Here is a 13,748-nt window from a genome sequence, read left to right on the forward strand (position 1 = left end):
TATTTAACATTTATTGAATGAGTACATGACTGAAATAAAAAAATATATTTGAGAACTATCCACCAAAGTACCCACAAAAGGAAAAAAAGAAAGGAAAAGTACTATATTTAGACTCTCTTCCTTTTATCAGAATGTCCTGCTGTCTGTGGTTGAGTTCTTTGTATATTACTGGAGCCTCTATGCTATAGTTTCACTTTCAGGACATGAAAGTGATTTGGAATTGGCATGTAATACTTGGTCAAAACAAAACTGCACATAAAAGAATACAAAGGAAATGTAATGAAGCCCACACAGAAATAGAGAAGGCTTTGCATTATACCATATTTTTCATAGGGGATGAAGGATTCAATTTATATATTTGTGAAATGTATTCAAACTTTTACAATATTATTTTGTTTGTGTGCTGAAAATGGAGACATTGATATGTTGGCTTATAAGGTATTCAACTGGTATGAGAAGTGAGTCTAGTAAAACTGATAAAACATTTAAAATTATAAGCAGTGTTTGTCAAAAAGCTGATGCTCCCATACAGTCAAGCTGCTATTGCTAATCTGTAGTTTTGTTTGTGTTTTTTGGTCTTTTTGTGTATACATTAACACATGGTTGACCCCCAATCTAGCAGAGGACACAATGACATTCTTAATTGTCTTCTTCACCAAGGCAACTGTCTATATAAGAGAATTGCACAATCTTCATTTTTGTGCCAGCATGAAAATTTTTAGTTATCAGGTTTTCTTTAACATATCTGATAAAATATCTAAATCATGCTCCCTTAAAGAAGGAATATGAATCAGAAGAAATGGCAAGTTTGTTGTAAAAATTGCAACCCAGATCTGTGCTCCAGGGAAATAGTTTAGCAGTCAAAAAAGATAATATTAAATTTAAAGAAAAGAATTGATTCAAATTAGTTGTTTTTCACTATTGTTTATAGATCAAAAATATAAGAACCACATTTATTCATTTTTTCTTTATTGATTAAGGTATTACATATGTGCCCTTATCCCTCCATTGCCCCCACCCCACCCCCACTCGTACTCTCATCCCCCTAGTGTCTATGTCCATTGGTTATGTTTATACGCATGCATAAAAGTCCTTTGGTTGATCTCTTAACCACTCCCCCACCCTCCCCTGCCTTCCCTCTGAGGTTTGACGGTCTGATGTATGCTTCTCTGTCTCTGGGTTGGTTTTTGTTCATCATTTTATGTTGTTCATTATATTCCACAAATGAGTGAGATCATATGATATTTATCTTTCTCTGACTGGCTTATTTCACTTAACATAATTCTCTCCAGGTCCATCCATGCTGTTGCAAATGCTGGGAGTTCCTTCCTTTTTACAGCAGTGTAGTATTCCATTGTGTAGATGTACCACACTTTTTAACCCACTCATCTGCTGATGGGCACTTAGAGTGTTTCCAAATCTTAGCTATTGTAAATTGTGCTGCTATGAACATAGGGGTGTGTATATCCTTTCTGACTGGTGTTTCTAGTTTCTTGGGATATAGTCCTAGAAGTGGGATTACTGGGTCAAATGGGAGCTCCATTTTTAGTTTTTTGAGGGAACTCCATACTGGAGAACCACAATTAATACTATTTCTTTTAGAGCAATTTATTTATTTATTTATTTATTTTAAATTTACTTTTGTAAATTGTTTTTATTAACTGATTTTTTTTTTTTTAAGAGAGAGATCACTTTGTTGTTACACTTATTGATGCATTCATTGGTTGATTCTTGTATGTGCCTTGACTGGGGATGACACCCATCACTTTGGCATGTGAAGAAGATGGGTACAGTGGTCGGCAAACTGCGGTTCGTGAGCCACATGCGGCTATGTGGCTCGCGAGCCACATGCGGCTTGCGAGCCGTGGTTTGCCGCTCTGTTGACTAATGAGTTTGCCAACCACTGACCTAGACTCTCAATTCCAATAATTACAGGCTGTTGTTGTTCCTTGTGATTAAACCCCTATCCCAGTGGTCGGCAAATTCATTAGTCAACAGAGCCGCAGTTTACCGACCACTGCCTAACCAACTGAGCTATTAGACCAGGCCATTTTTTTTTAACAATTTAGACTTATTCATCCTTCTCTTCCTTCCCTTACACTCCTTTACCCTTCCCCCACCAAAGTCAGAGCTTTGTTTCCATGTAGCCTTATTGCACAAAAATACTTTATTTAAAATTATTCAAGGACACTTATAATGCCTTGGAGACATATTTTTTTCAGGTTGACTCTAACTAATTATGACATAAAAATGATTTGTTTTTTTTATATAGGTGTACCTGTGTGTAAACTAATTCTAATATCATATAACTGTTCTATGATAATTTCAATAAACTCAGGATTCTGAAAGTGTATGCAAGGCCTTTGGTAGTAGTCCCACTGCAACCAAATGCAATCTTTTAAATATTATCCAAATGTCAGTAATTAATTGAAAATTAACTCATGGTATGTATCCATTGCACATTTTTCTGCCAAGATCTTCTGTGTCTAGTGAAGATAATAGGGATATTTGTGTTATGATGATTTCTGTTAGTATTGATATAATTTTTCAAAAACACTTTTGAATATTCCTTGTTAAATTTTGAATTTTTAAATTCTGTAATTGTAAGCCTTTGTAAATAAGGACATTTTCTGTTTAGGACAAATTATTATTGAGAGAAACTTCAATATTGTCATATAATATTTGATTTGGATGATTTTGAGAATTTCTGGGTCTAATGAAACCTCAAGAAGTATTTGCAGGGCTAGATTTATCAAGCTAACACTCTAAAGGGAAATCTGTTGGTTATAGTATACAATCCAACAAACTTTATTACAGCAAAATTTGAACTAGAATGGGGAAAACATCATTATGTAATACCATCAATGAATCTTTCCATGAGTCTCAAAAACCAGAGACAAAAAAAATTCATTTCTTCCCATTGCCAAAGATCACACTTTGATACAAATACTCTGTTCATTAAAAATATCTCAAGTACATCTATGTAAATTACTATTTTAAATAAGTTTCTCCCTGCAGTTTTATATGCCTAGAGCAGGGGTGGGCAAACTTTTTGACTCGAGGGCCACAATGGGTTCTTAAACTGGACCGGAGGGCCGGAACAAAAGCATCGATGGAGTGTTTGTGTGAACTAATATAAATTCAAAGTAAACATCATTACATAAAAGGGTACGGTCTTTTTTTTTTATTTCAATAGTTTTATTCATTTCAAACATTTTAACAAGAAGAATGTAAACACTAATTATTATAATTTGAAACTTCAAAAAATGGAGGTATCATAGCACAATAACATACCTTATATTGAAGATGGCAAAGGCAAAATAAAATTGCCTAACAAAGGAAAGGTACAAAAGCCTTTCAAATTAACTTAAATATAATAAAATAATTTAAAACTAAAACAAATAGAAAAGAACAAAATGTGTAAACAGTAAATTAAACATTTTCTTTAGTGCAACTTCCAAATTATGCCCGGGACGTAGATGTAGATGGCAATGTAGACTGGGTTGAAAGGTTTTTGGTCTTTAAAACATCAACTTCAGTGGGAACAGTGTTGGTCTCCTTTTTAGCTAATGCTCTGATACTGTGCTCTAGAGGGGCGTGTCTCCCTACATCACCACGATAACGTGTCTAAGCATTCCCAGGGTGATGTTGGGGGACGCGTCTGCGGGCATTACAAGGAGCCTCTGGAAGATTGAGAGGTTGTTCCTTCTACTAAATGGGCAGATATAAATCCGCCCACTCAGAAGAAGGAGCTGCGGCCGTGTTTCCCGACGTTGCCATGTTAACACTGCTGCTGGTGAAGGAGCGGAGGGGAGAGCAAGAGAACCCTCCACTCTTTTGGCTCCGCAGGCCGGATAGAACAGCTGAACGGGCCGGATCCGGCCCGCGGGCCGTAGTTTGCCCACGGCTGGCCTAGAGAATGTTATCTAAATTTGGTTTATAATCTCTAAAGGTTCTCATAGTGTTAATTCTATTCAACTCTTTACTTTCAAATTCAGTTTATGGAGCAAACAAGTTATTTTTTTGCCTAACATTTATAAAATGTTGCTTAATTTTGGTAGGTGTACAATCCTTTAATTTTATTAAGTTGATTAATTATTTGGTCATAAAAGTAATTCTTGCTGTCAGATTTGGCTTCATATATTATGATAGTTTATCAAATCATCACTGAAATTTTGAGTAAAATCTGTATTCAAGATAATTTTATTTTGAATAAATATTATCCCTAATTTTATTGCCATTCACCTAAGCCTTCTTCATGGATATAATGAATTTTAAATGAATAGGGACTAGTTGGGGGAAAAGAGAGAAACTTTTTCTCAATACTAATAGCTTTTACATGTTTTGTTTTGTTTTGTTTTAAGTATGAAGATCTTTGTTATACATTTCATCCCTAAGGAAAATAGAATTTGATGAAAGTTTGTTATACTGTGGTATTATATTTACATTTGGTGACACAACATATCATAGAAAGGACGATACAGTCCTGGGTTAGCAGAGCCAGAGTGCAGTTCCTGGAGTGGACCTTTATCAGCACTGTGACTGTGGATCATTCACGTCCTGAGCTGCAACTTTTATAGCTCTGTGAATTAGGGTTAAACATGTTATTAGGTTAATCAACCTACTCAAAATAATATTTTTATTATTTACTCATTTGGTTCATTTGAAAGCAGACTATTATTAAATAAAAGGTTTGTAAAACATATTCCCAGCCATTTTTGAACTTAATAGTATGTGATAGTATATGGAAAGAAAAGAATTAGATTGAATAAGTAATCATATGTCTATCTTGGCTTCCAAAATGCCTCCTTCCCAGTACAACATCCGCTGCCATTTTAAAACAATGGCTGACTATTTTAAGAGCCTTGTTAAGGCTAAAATTTGTCCTTAGAATGTTAAGTGGAGCAATACATTTTACTTCCCAGTTAAATAGTTATTGTAAATTATTTTAATATAATAAGTCCCTCTTGAAGTTTTAAAAATCTTACCTTTAATACAAGTATAGATATTTTTGTGCTTGCTTCATCCCAGATCTAACCAATAAAATATTAGTTGTATTTCTGCTATAAAGGTTTTCCTTTCTGATTTGTAGACTTTGTAAATATGAATTAAACTGTCTTCAAAATAATATACTTGAGATTTTAGCAACACCTCTTTTTTTTGTCTGGTTATGAAATTTCAACACATTTATTTTCTACAGAATTTTCAGGGGGGGAAATCAACTTTTAAAATAAAACAATATGTATAAAGGGAATACATATATTTTCATATAGTTTGTGTCTTTTTTCATGGATTAATAATTACTGCATCAAGTGGATATAAAATATAAATGTAGGCCTTTGATTTTTCTATATGCAACCTCATTTTCTTCAGTTGTATATGATCTACCATATATATGTATTCAAATATGCACATAATACACCCCACTTTATCTGAATTAGTAATTGCCATAGTTTTCTCAACTTTAATCAGTCCTTTTATCTAAAGTTGAATAAAAACTTCAGTTGACATAATTTAGAAAGGATGGATATTATTTATATGAAAGCATGAATGTCTGTATTGTATTACAAATACTGTATTTGTTGAATGAATGAGTAAAAGAAAGCATTGATTATGTGCCTTTTGTGTTCCTACAGTTTACTTTTCAATGCTGTTTTATTATGGCATGCTCTAGATTTTCTTTCTGTATTTTATTTTCTTCCACATTCCTTCCACATTATGTTTTACATTACAAAATTTCTAAAATAAGAATCTCTGCTTTTGTATAAATCAATATTTTAAGATGCTTCACAAGGTAATTTTTAAAATTTGAATTAGAATAATTATATTAAGCAGTGGACAGAATTGAAAGTTATGATATGTTCACATATACATCATAAATTAAATATTTACTACCACTAATTTTCATTTTAAAAAATATTCTAGTTACCTACTGCTATAGGTATAACAGTGAATAAACAAGAGAAAGATCACTATAGTCATTGAGCTGATAGTTGGGGGTGGCAAAAATATTAATAAAAAATAACACTGTAAAGAAATACAAGTTTTAATTTTCCAGTCTCATCTATGACATGAAGCAGATTACATGATGCCATAATCAGAGAGAACATTGAAGTTTTCTGGAAGGAAATGATGTTTGAGATATAAAAAAAGCACACAAGGAATTAGGCAAGCTGGCTGCAAAAGAGAATTTCAGATAGGGAGTGGCATGTACTAAATGCATTTTGTTAGGATTTATACATTCTATGAATGCTTAAATATTTTTTATAGTAAAAGTATTTTATTGCAACCAAACACACATGTATACTGATTTCTATGATGTCTTATATTTTATTTGTTAGTATGAATGTTACTGCTGTTATTAATAAGATATCTTTTTTGTGCTTATCTGCATATTACTATAAATCAACAATTTAATTTCAGCTACTTGTTCTGGACTGAATGGGGACAGATGCCATGCATTGGAAAGGCTCGCTTAGATGGTTCGGAGAAGGTTGTCCTTGTAAGCATGGGAATCGCATGGCCTAATGGCATCTCCATTGACTATGAGGTCAGTTGGATTTTCTTTCGTAAATATTTAGAGCGCATTAACTGCCAACTTGATTAATGCTCTTTCTTTTATTTTTCTCAATAAAACAATCAAACAGAATACACCCCGCTTTATCTAAATTAATAATTGCCATATTTTTTCAACTTTAATCAGTGCTTTTATCTAACAGTTGAATAAAAACTTTAGTTGATGTAATTTAGAAAGGATGGATCTTATTTATATGAAAGCATGAATTTCTGTATTGTATTACAAATATTGCATTTGTTGAATGAATGAGTAAAAGAAAGCATTGATTATACACCTTGAGTTTCCTACAGTTTACTTTTCAATGCTGTTTTATTATAGCGTGCTCTAGATTTTCTTTCTGTATTTTATTTTCTTGCACATTACATTTCACATTACAAAATTGCTAAAATAAGAATGTCTGCTTTTGTATAAATCAATATTTTAAGATGCTTCACAAGATAATTTTAAAATTCAAATTAGAATAATTATATTTAGCAGTGGACAGAATTGAAAGTTATGATGTATTCACATAATCATCATAAATTAAATATTTAATACCACTAATTTTCATTTTCAAAAATATTCTAGTTACCTACTGCTATAGGTATAACAGTGAAGATCACTGTACTCTTTGAGCTGACAGTCTTATTTTCTTAATAAAACAATCAAAACACAGCTTGTAATGTTACTTTTCAATTGATCTTTAGGAAAATAAATTGTACTGGTGTGATGCTCGCACAGACAAAATAGAAAGAATCGACCTTGAGACTGGAGGGAATCGCGAGATGGTGCTGGCAGGGAGCAATGTGGATATGTTTTCAGTTGCAGTCTTTGGGGCTTACATCTACTGGTCTGACAGGTAATTAGTTTTTCATGAGCCTTTGAGACTCAGAATGTTATTTCAGTGCCCGTTAGTTGCTTTACCCTTGTAGGATTAGCCATTCCTTAGCAAGGTCATGAAAGGGATCTCACAAAACCTTGTAATTTCCATAGGAAAAGGCCGGCAGTCTTCCTCTTCTAGGCTCAACTGTTTCAATGTCACAGATGAAAAGTTGGTTTCTTTCCCTTTTGCTGGTATATCTGTTATCTTGAGCTTCAATAACTGACTTGGTTTGAATCAAAGAGCATTGATAATGTATGTTCATCTTCTTGGCAGAGCACATGCCAATGGGTCCATCAGGAGGGGCCACAAAAATGATGCCACAGAAATCATAACCATGAGAACGGGCCTTGGAGTCAACCTGAAGGAGGTTAAAATCTTTAACCGAGTAAGAGAGAAAGGTTAGCCTTCTCATATAATAAATATACTTTATGCTATTTCTTTCTCTTATTTCTTTTTGACATTTATCAAACTTAGGTTAATTCATATTTGAGTCTAAAACTTCACAGCCTTTTTATGGGGGGAGGAAGGAGCGGGTGTTTAATTTCTTACAAAAGTTATATAGTAGCCTAATGAAATAAATGTATAATAGTTCATATATAGATATATTTGCTTAAGACAGTTTGTGTATATGGGCAGATTATATTCCTGGTATGATTTCAGTATAGTTTAGGCTAAGTAATACAGAAAAACTTGACACACATAGTCAATGAAAAAAATACAAAGCAAATTGGGATATTAGAGAGTAAAATGTTTGTTTTTTTATTATATTTTAATATATAAAGTAATTATGGCTCCAGAAGTTTGCTGTTAGTGTGAAATATTTCCAAAGTCATAACTTCTTTAAAATGTGTATTATAAAACTGATATGACAGTGATTTGGGTATTTTTTAAAAATTACCTTCATTAAAATAATATTTGGTTTATGTTCATTAAAATAAATTACATTTAATTTTCTTGATATTCAAAGAAAGGTATAATTATTTTGAAGATGATGATGGATTCACAGAGAATTAGTCTGATGGAGAAATCTTAATAACATATTACATCTTCACTTAAAATTGGAGTAAAAAACTTATTCCCAATATTCTTAAGATGTTAGGCACATTGGAGGCATAAATTCCTTGGATACTTTATGTACTTTGTATTACAGAGAATTAAGTAGTGCATGCTTTTTTTGTAAATTCATTTCATGTTTTTAGTGAATCTGCTACTTATTACAGTACATATAACTTATTATATCCTCAGTATTAAGTTTCAAAGAAGAGTTATACACTTAACTAGCAGATTAAGGGAAATTCTAAGTGCTTTTATTTGGATGGTGAGGGAAGTAGAAGAATGTGATCTTTGAAATAAGAAATCAGAGATTTTAAGATTGTGTGATTTTAAAACTTAGTACTTTATAGTATTTGGTTTTTGATGACCATTTTAAAATTAAGAATAAAAACCAAAATATTCAATATTACTTTTTTAATATTTATATTAGAAAAATATATTTGGAAAACAAAAGAAAAACATAAATATGTGTGTGTATGTGTTATCATTTTTCAATCCTTAGGGACTAATGTTTGTGCCAAGGACAATGGTGGATGTCAGCAACTTTGTCTTTATAGAGGAAATTCCCGGAGAACTTGTGCTTGTGCCCATGGTTATTTGGCAGAGGATGGAGTTACTTGCCTAAGGCACGAAGGCTATTTGCTGTATTCAGGGAGAACGATATTAAAAAGCATACATCTTTCTGATGAAACCAATTTAAACTCACCAATAAGGCCATATGAGAATCCACATTATTTCAAGAATGTCATAGCCTTGGCTTTTGACTATAATCAACAAAGAAGAGGTACCAACCGAATTTTCTATAGTGATGCACACTTTGGAAATATACAGCTTATTAAAGATAACTGGGAAGACAGACAAGTAATTGTGGAAAGTAAGTACAAGAATTTATTTTAAAATACTTTGATGGAAATGAGTATCATTTGGATTAGTAGAGAAATTAGAGTGGTAATTCCATGGAGGAATAACATTTTTCTAAAGTTTATATTCAAGAATTAATGCAACTAAATTATCCAACCTCCCAAAAGTCAAAGAACTGCTAGCATGTACAGCAAGTATGTTGAACTCGTGGCTTGAGGATGGCATGCCTCAATATTTGGCCTGTGTTAGCCTTTGAGTTTGACATGCTTGACAACATATATATTATGATTATTTGCCTCTAATCATGGAACTTTCAATATATTCCCTCATAGTGTTTCTTATAAATACTAGTAAGTAGATTAAAATTAATGGAAAATGATTTTCAGTATAAAACTTACTAATTTTATTTCACTGGATAAAAGTATAACTTTAAGAATATCTTCTTTTTTAAAAGAATATCTTCTTAATTATATTCAGTGAATTAGTTTTCTCAAATAAATCTTTTAATATATATAGTATATATACATACATGTACAGTATTGATAAGAAAATGTTATTAAAAGAAATACTTTATTATTTTAAATACTTTAAATATTTATTCAAGCATAATATTGTGTGGATTATCCATTTATAATTTAGAGAAACCTTTTTCCTATCATCCAGCCTTTACTAGAACTATCTTCATATTCCTCATACAGTGTCTCTCTTTTTTCTATCTTTATGTGATTTCTATATATTTCCCACTTTTCCACTTCTGCTATACTGAGGTCAATCACTTTTGTTACATTTTAAATTGTAAAATACTGTATATATTTATTATAAAGATTTCAAGTCATATGGGCTTAAAATGATCTTTCTGCCTCTCCATACAACATTAATTCAATTTATTTACTCATAATTGAAGATTGTTATGCCTCTAGAATTTATTATGTATGTGTGTATGTATTGTTGGTAGTTACAAAAATAGAATGATCCTATATGCATTATTCGGCTGCATTTTTCCACCTATATCTTGAAAAGCTTTCATTTCAGTACATAAGGCTGCATCTTATTCTTTTGAAAGCCTGTTCCTAATTCTATACTAAGGATAAAGTAATTTACTTAACCATTTTCTTATTGATAAACATTTAGGCTGTTTCTGGCATCTCATCATTACTTACAATGGCACAGTAAACAAATTGCACATATAAGTATGTGTATTCTCAATGATATTTTTAGCGTAAAATCCTAGGAAAAGAATTGCAAAGTCAGTGTTTATTTTATTATTTTATAGCTGATTGAATTTCTCTCTAAAAAGACCATATAATTTTATGTTTTCAGCGGTTGTCTCTAAAAAGCCTATTTTTCCTTACCTTTGCCAACAGTGATTTTATAATTTTTATCTTATGACTAACACATAAAAATGTCAACATATATTAATACACATTTACCTGGTAAATAATGAGCTCCAGCACCTAATTGTATGTTTACTCATATAAAAATAGATATTTTAGATCAAACTTTGTACCGTACACCCCATGCTATATCCGCCACTGCTAAATTTGTTCTTTCAACATTTAATATCCTTAACAATCCATTTTGTTTGTTCAGATTCTATAGAGCCTTTCCAACTGAGTTCAAGTATATACTTTATAAACATATTTACTATACAAATATACATTCTTGTTCTTTTATTCTCTAGGTTATTGATAATTTCATACCAATTTGTATATTTTAGCTTATACAAGTTTGGCTGTGTGTGTGTTTGTGTGTGTGTGTGTGTGTGTGTGAGTGTGTGAAAATACAACTATACAGTACTGGTCACAGAGTTCAGATGTATTTGATTTTTTGGTAATATCTCTATGAAGTTTACATTATAATATGCTTTGGTCTTCCATTTTCCTAGACTTATGCAATTCAGAGTTGGAAGTGCTCATATTATATCCATAATATATTAATGAACTTATTCATTTGTTGTGCTCTAGATCTTATTTTGTCAGGCACCCTGGAAATAAAAATGAATATAAGTTCATAGACTTCAGAGGCCACAGTTTAAGAAGAAAGCTACAAATTAATAACATAGAATTCACAAGATTCCAAAGGCCTAGAGAATTTTTAAAAATCTGCCTGGGGAAGGATAGAGGAGTCCATTGAGCTGAGTTGAGGAAATTTAAAGAATCAAAAGGCGTCTGTCAGTTGATTGGGTCAGGTGAAGAGGAGGCTAGAAGGAGGAATAATTCTAGACATGTGGTTTCCTGGACATCCCCAATTCATGTTCAAGGAGTCTAAGAGATCAAAACTGTTTTCATAATAATACTATGTACTTGCCTTTTAAAACTGTGTTGCAATCTGCGCTGACAGTGCAGAAGCAATGGTGGCTGAATTGCTAGTACCTTAGACTAATCAAAACAGTGGCACTGCCCTGCTGGTGTGGCTCAGTTAGTTGGAGAATCATCCTATGCACCAAAGGTCACAGGTTAGATTCCTGGTCAGGGCACATACCTGGGTTGCAGGTTCAATACCTGCTCAGGGCACGTGCAGAGGGCGGCCAATCTCTCTCTCTCTCTAAGCTTGTCCTCAGGTGAGGATTAAAAACAAAACAAAACAAAAAACAGTGGCACCAGACTGTACTAATAGCAATTGTAATTTTCACTCTCACTTAATAGTAGTAAAAACAGACAGTTTCACTTAACATCTTTAAAGAAAAAGTAAAAAATTAATTTTTATTATATTCTGATACTTCAGTACACACCTTTTAAAGATTCTGTGTGATAAAAATGTACATAAAACACTTTTTATGCATTCTGCAGTATGCATTCATGGTTTCCTTTACCTGAAGGAAACCCTGTATTTGTGTGATTGAGTTCCAGCTTCTTTTAAGGAATGTTATTTTTCACTTGAAAGAATAAGGAACAGACAAGCTATAGTTATTCAAACCTCGGTGTGTGACAGACATTTTCTAGATAATTGGTACAATGGGTCTGTCACTACAAGGAAATATGTTATGGTGTTCGTTGCAAATATTAAAAATCAAGCTTTGAGGTAAAATTAAAACTGTGTAAGATGTATCCATCACAATATACTTGATATCTTTCCAATACTTAAAGGTTTTTCTGATGAGATGAGTGGTAATATTACTAATGTGAATTTTGGGGTATTGCATAATGTGATGTGTCATCATCTGACAGATATAAATAACTCAAAAAACAAATATTTTCCAAATAATATGATAAAATGATTCCTGGGTAAATGCTCCATTCAGAGTTCAAGATAAACCAATGAATGTTAATGTAATAGAACATAAGAAGTTCATCATGGTGTTTTCTGATACCACATTAAAGGTAACCTTCAAGTAATGACCACTTGTCATATGTTGGGTAGTATAAAATAATATCCCTTTTCAATTTCATGGCTGTGTGAAGCTGTATTTTCTTCACATAATGTCAACTAAAACACCACAATAGATAGGATGAGGAAGTAGATGTGAGAATTAAGCTGTCTTCTAGTAATCCAGACTTTAAACAGATTTGTAAAATTATAAGAAAATGTTTTATTTTTATTTAAAAATATAGCTACTTACTTAGATGTTAGTTATATTAATGTGCAATTAATTCATTTTTGTTATTTTAAAATAAATTAATTCACCTTAAAAACAAAATTGTTAGTTTAAATTTCTAATATAGTAAATAACTATAGCATTTACTATAGTATAACATAGTAAATAACCTAACTCAAATATACAACATATCTCTGGAGTCCTTGACAATTTTTAAGAATGCAAAACACCTCAGATCAAAAAGATTGCAAACTGCTAGATTAAGGGATTATATTTTTTTTCGCATAAAGATTTGAAAAAGCACAAGGTAGACAAGAAGTCACATATCATTTGGTATGATTAAAACATGGGTGTATATAGCATGAACTGGTGTTAGATGAAGCTGGAGTCCTATGGAAGAATTCAATATCATAGTATTTGGTCTGCCAACACAAGCTTTATTGATATATAATTTACACACCATAAAATTCACCTGTTGAAAGTGTACAGTTCAATAGTAATATTGAATATTATTGAATATTATATAATATTACAGATTAGATTTTATCTTTTTAACTTTATTTTTATTGCTGACACTATTACAGATTTCCCCATTTCCTCCTTTGCCCACCTCCACCCATCTCCCATTCCCACTTCCCTTTGATGATCACCTCACTATTATTTGTATCCATGGACTAGGTATATATTTTCTTTGTCTAATCTCTTCACCTTCTTTCATCTGGTCCAACACTCTGACAGCTGTCATTCTGACCCATGTATCCATGCTTCTGGTTCTATTTTGTTCATCAGTTTATTTTATTCATTTGATCCACATGTAAGTGAGATCATATGGTATTTGTCTTTCTCTGACTGGTTTATTT

At 32.0% G+C, this 13,748-nt stretch overlaps 1 protein-coding gene across 2 annotated transcripts in view; it reads left to right on the forward strand.

Moving 5' to 3' along the window:
- LRP1B (LDL receptor related protein 1B) overlaps positions 1–13,748 on the forward strand; it is a 1,782,191-nt gene that overhangs the window by 1,324,499 nt on the left and 443,944 nt on the right. For both annotated transcript variants that reach the window (XM_080670835.1, XM_080670834.1), the window contains exons 38-41: positions 6,424–6,550; positions 7,264–7,415; positions 7,713–7,837; positions 8,995–9,366. In XM_080670835.1, the coding sequence (XP_080526961.1) occupies positions 6,424–6,550; positions 7,264–7,415; positions 7,713–7,837; positions 8,995–9,366 (776 nt within the window). The remainder of the gene's footprint in view (positions 1–6,423; positions 6,551–7,263; positions 7,416–7,712; positions 7,838–8,994; positions 9,367–13,748) is intronic.

The sequence above is a fragment of the Plecotus auritus genome (assembly GCF_963455305.1).
Source record: "Plecotus auritus genome assembly, chromosome: 5".
In the NCBI taxonomy this organism is placed as follows: domain Eukaryota; kingdom Metazoa; phylum Chordata; class Mammalia; order Chiroptera; family Vespertilionidae; genus Plecotus; species Plecotus auritus.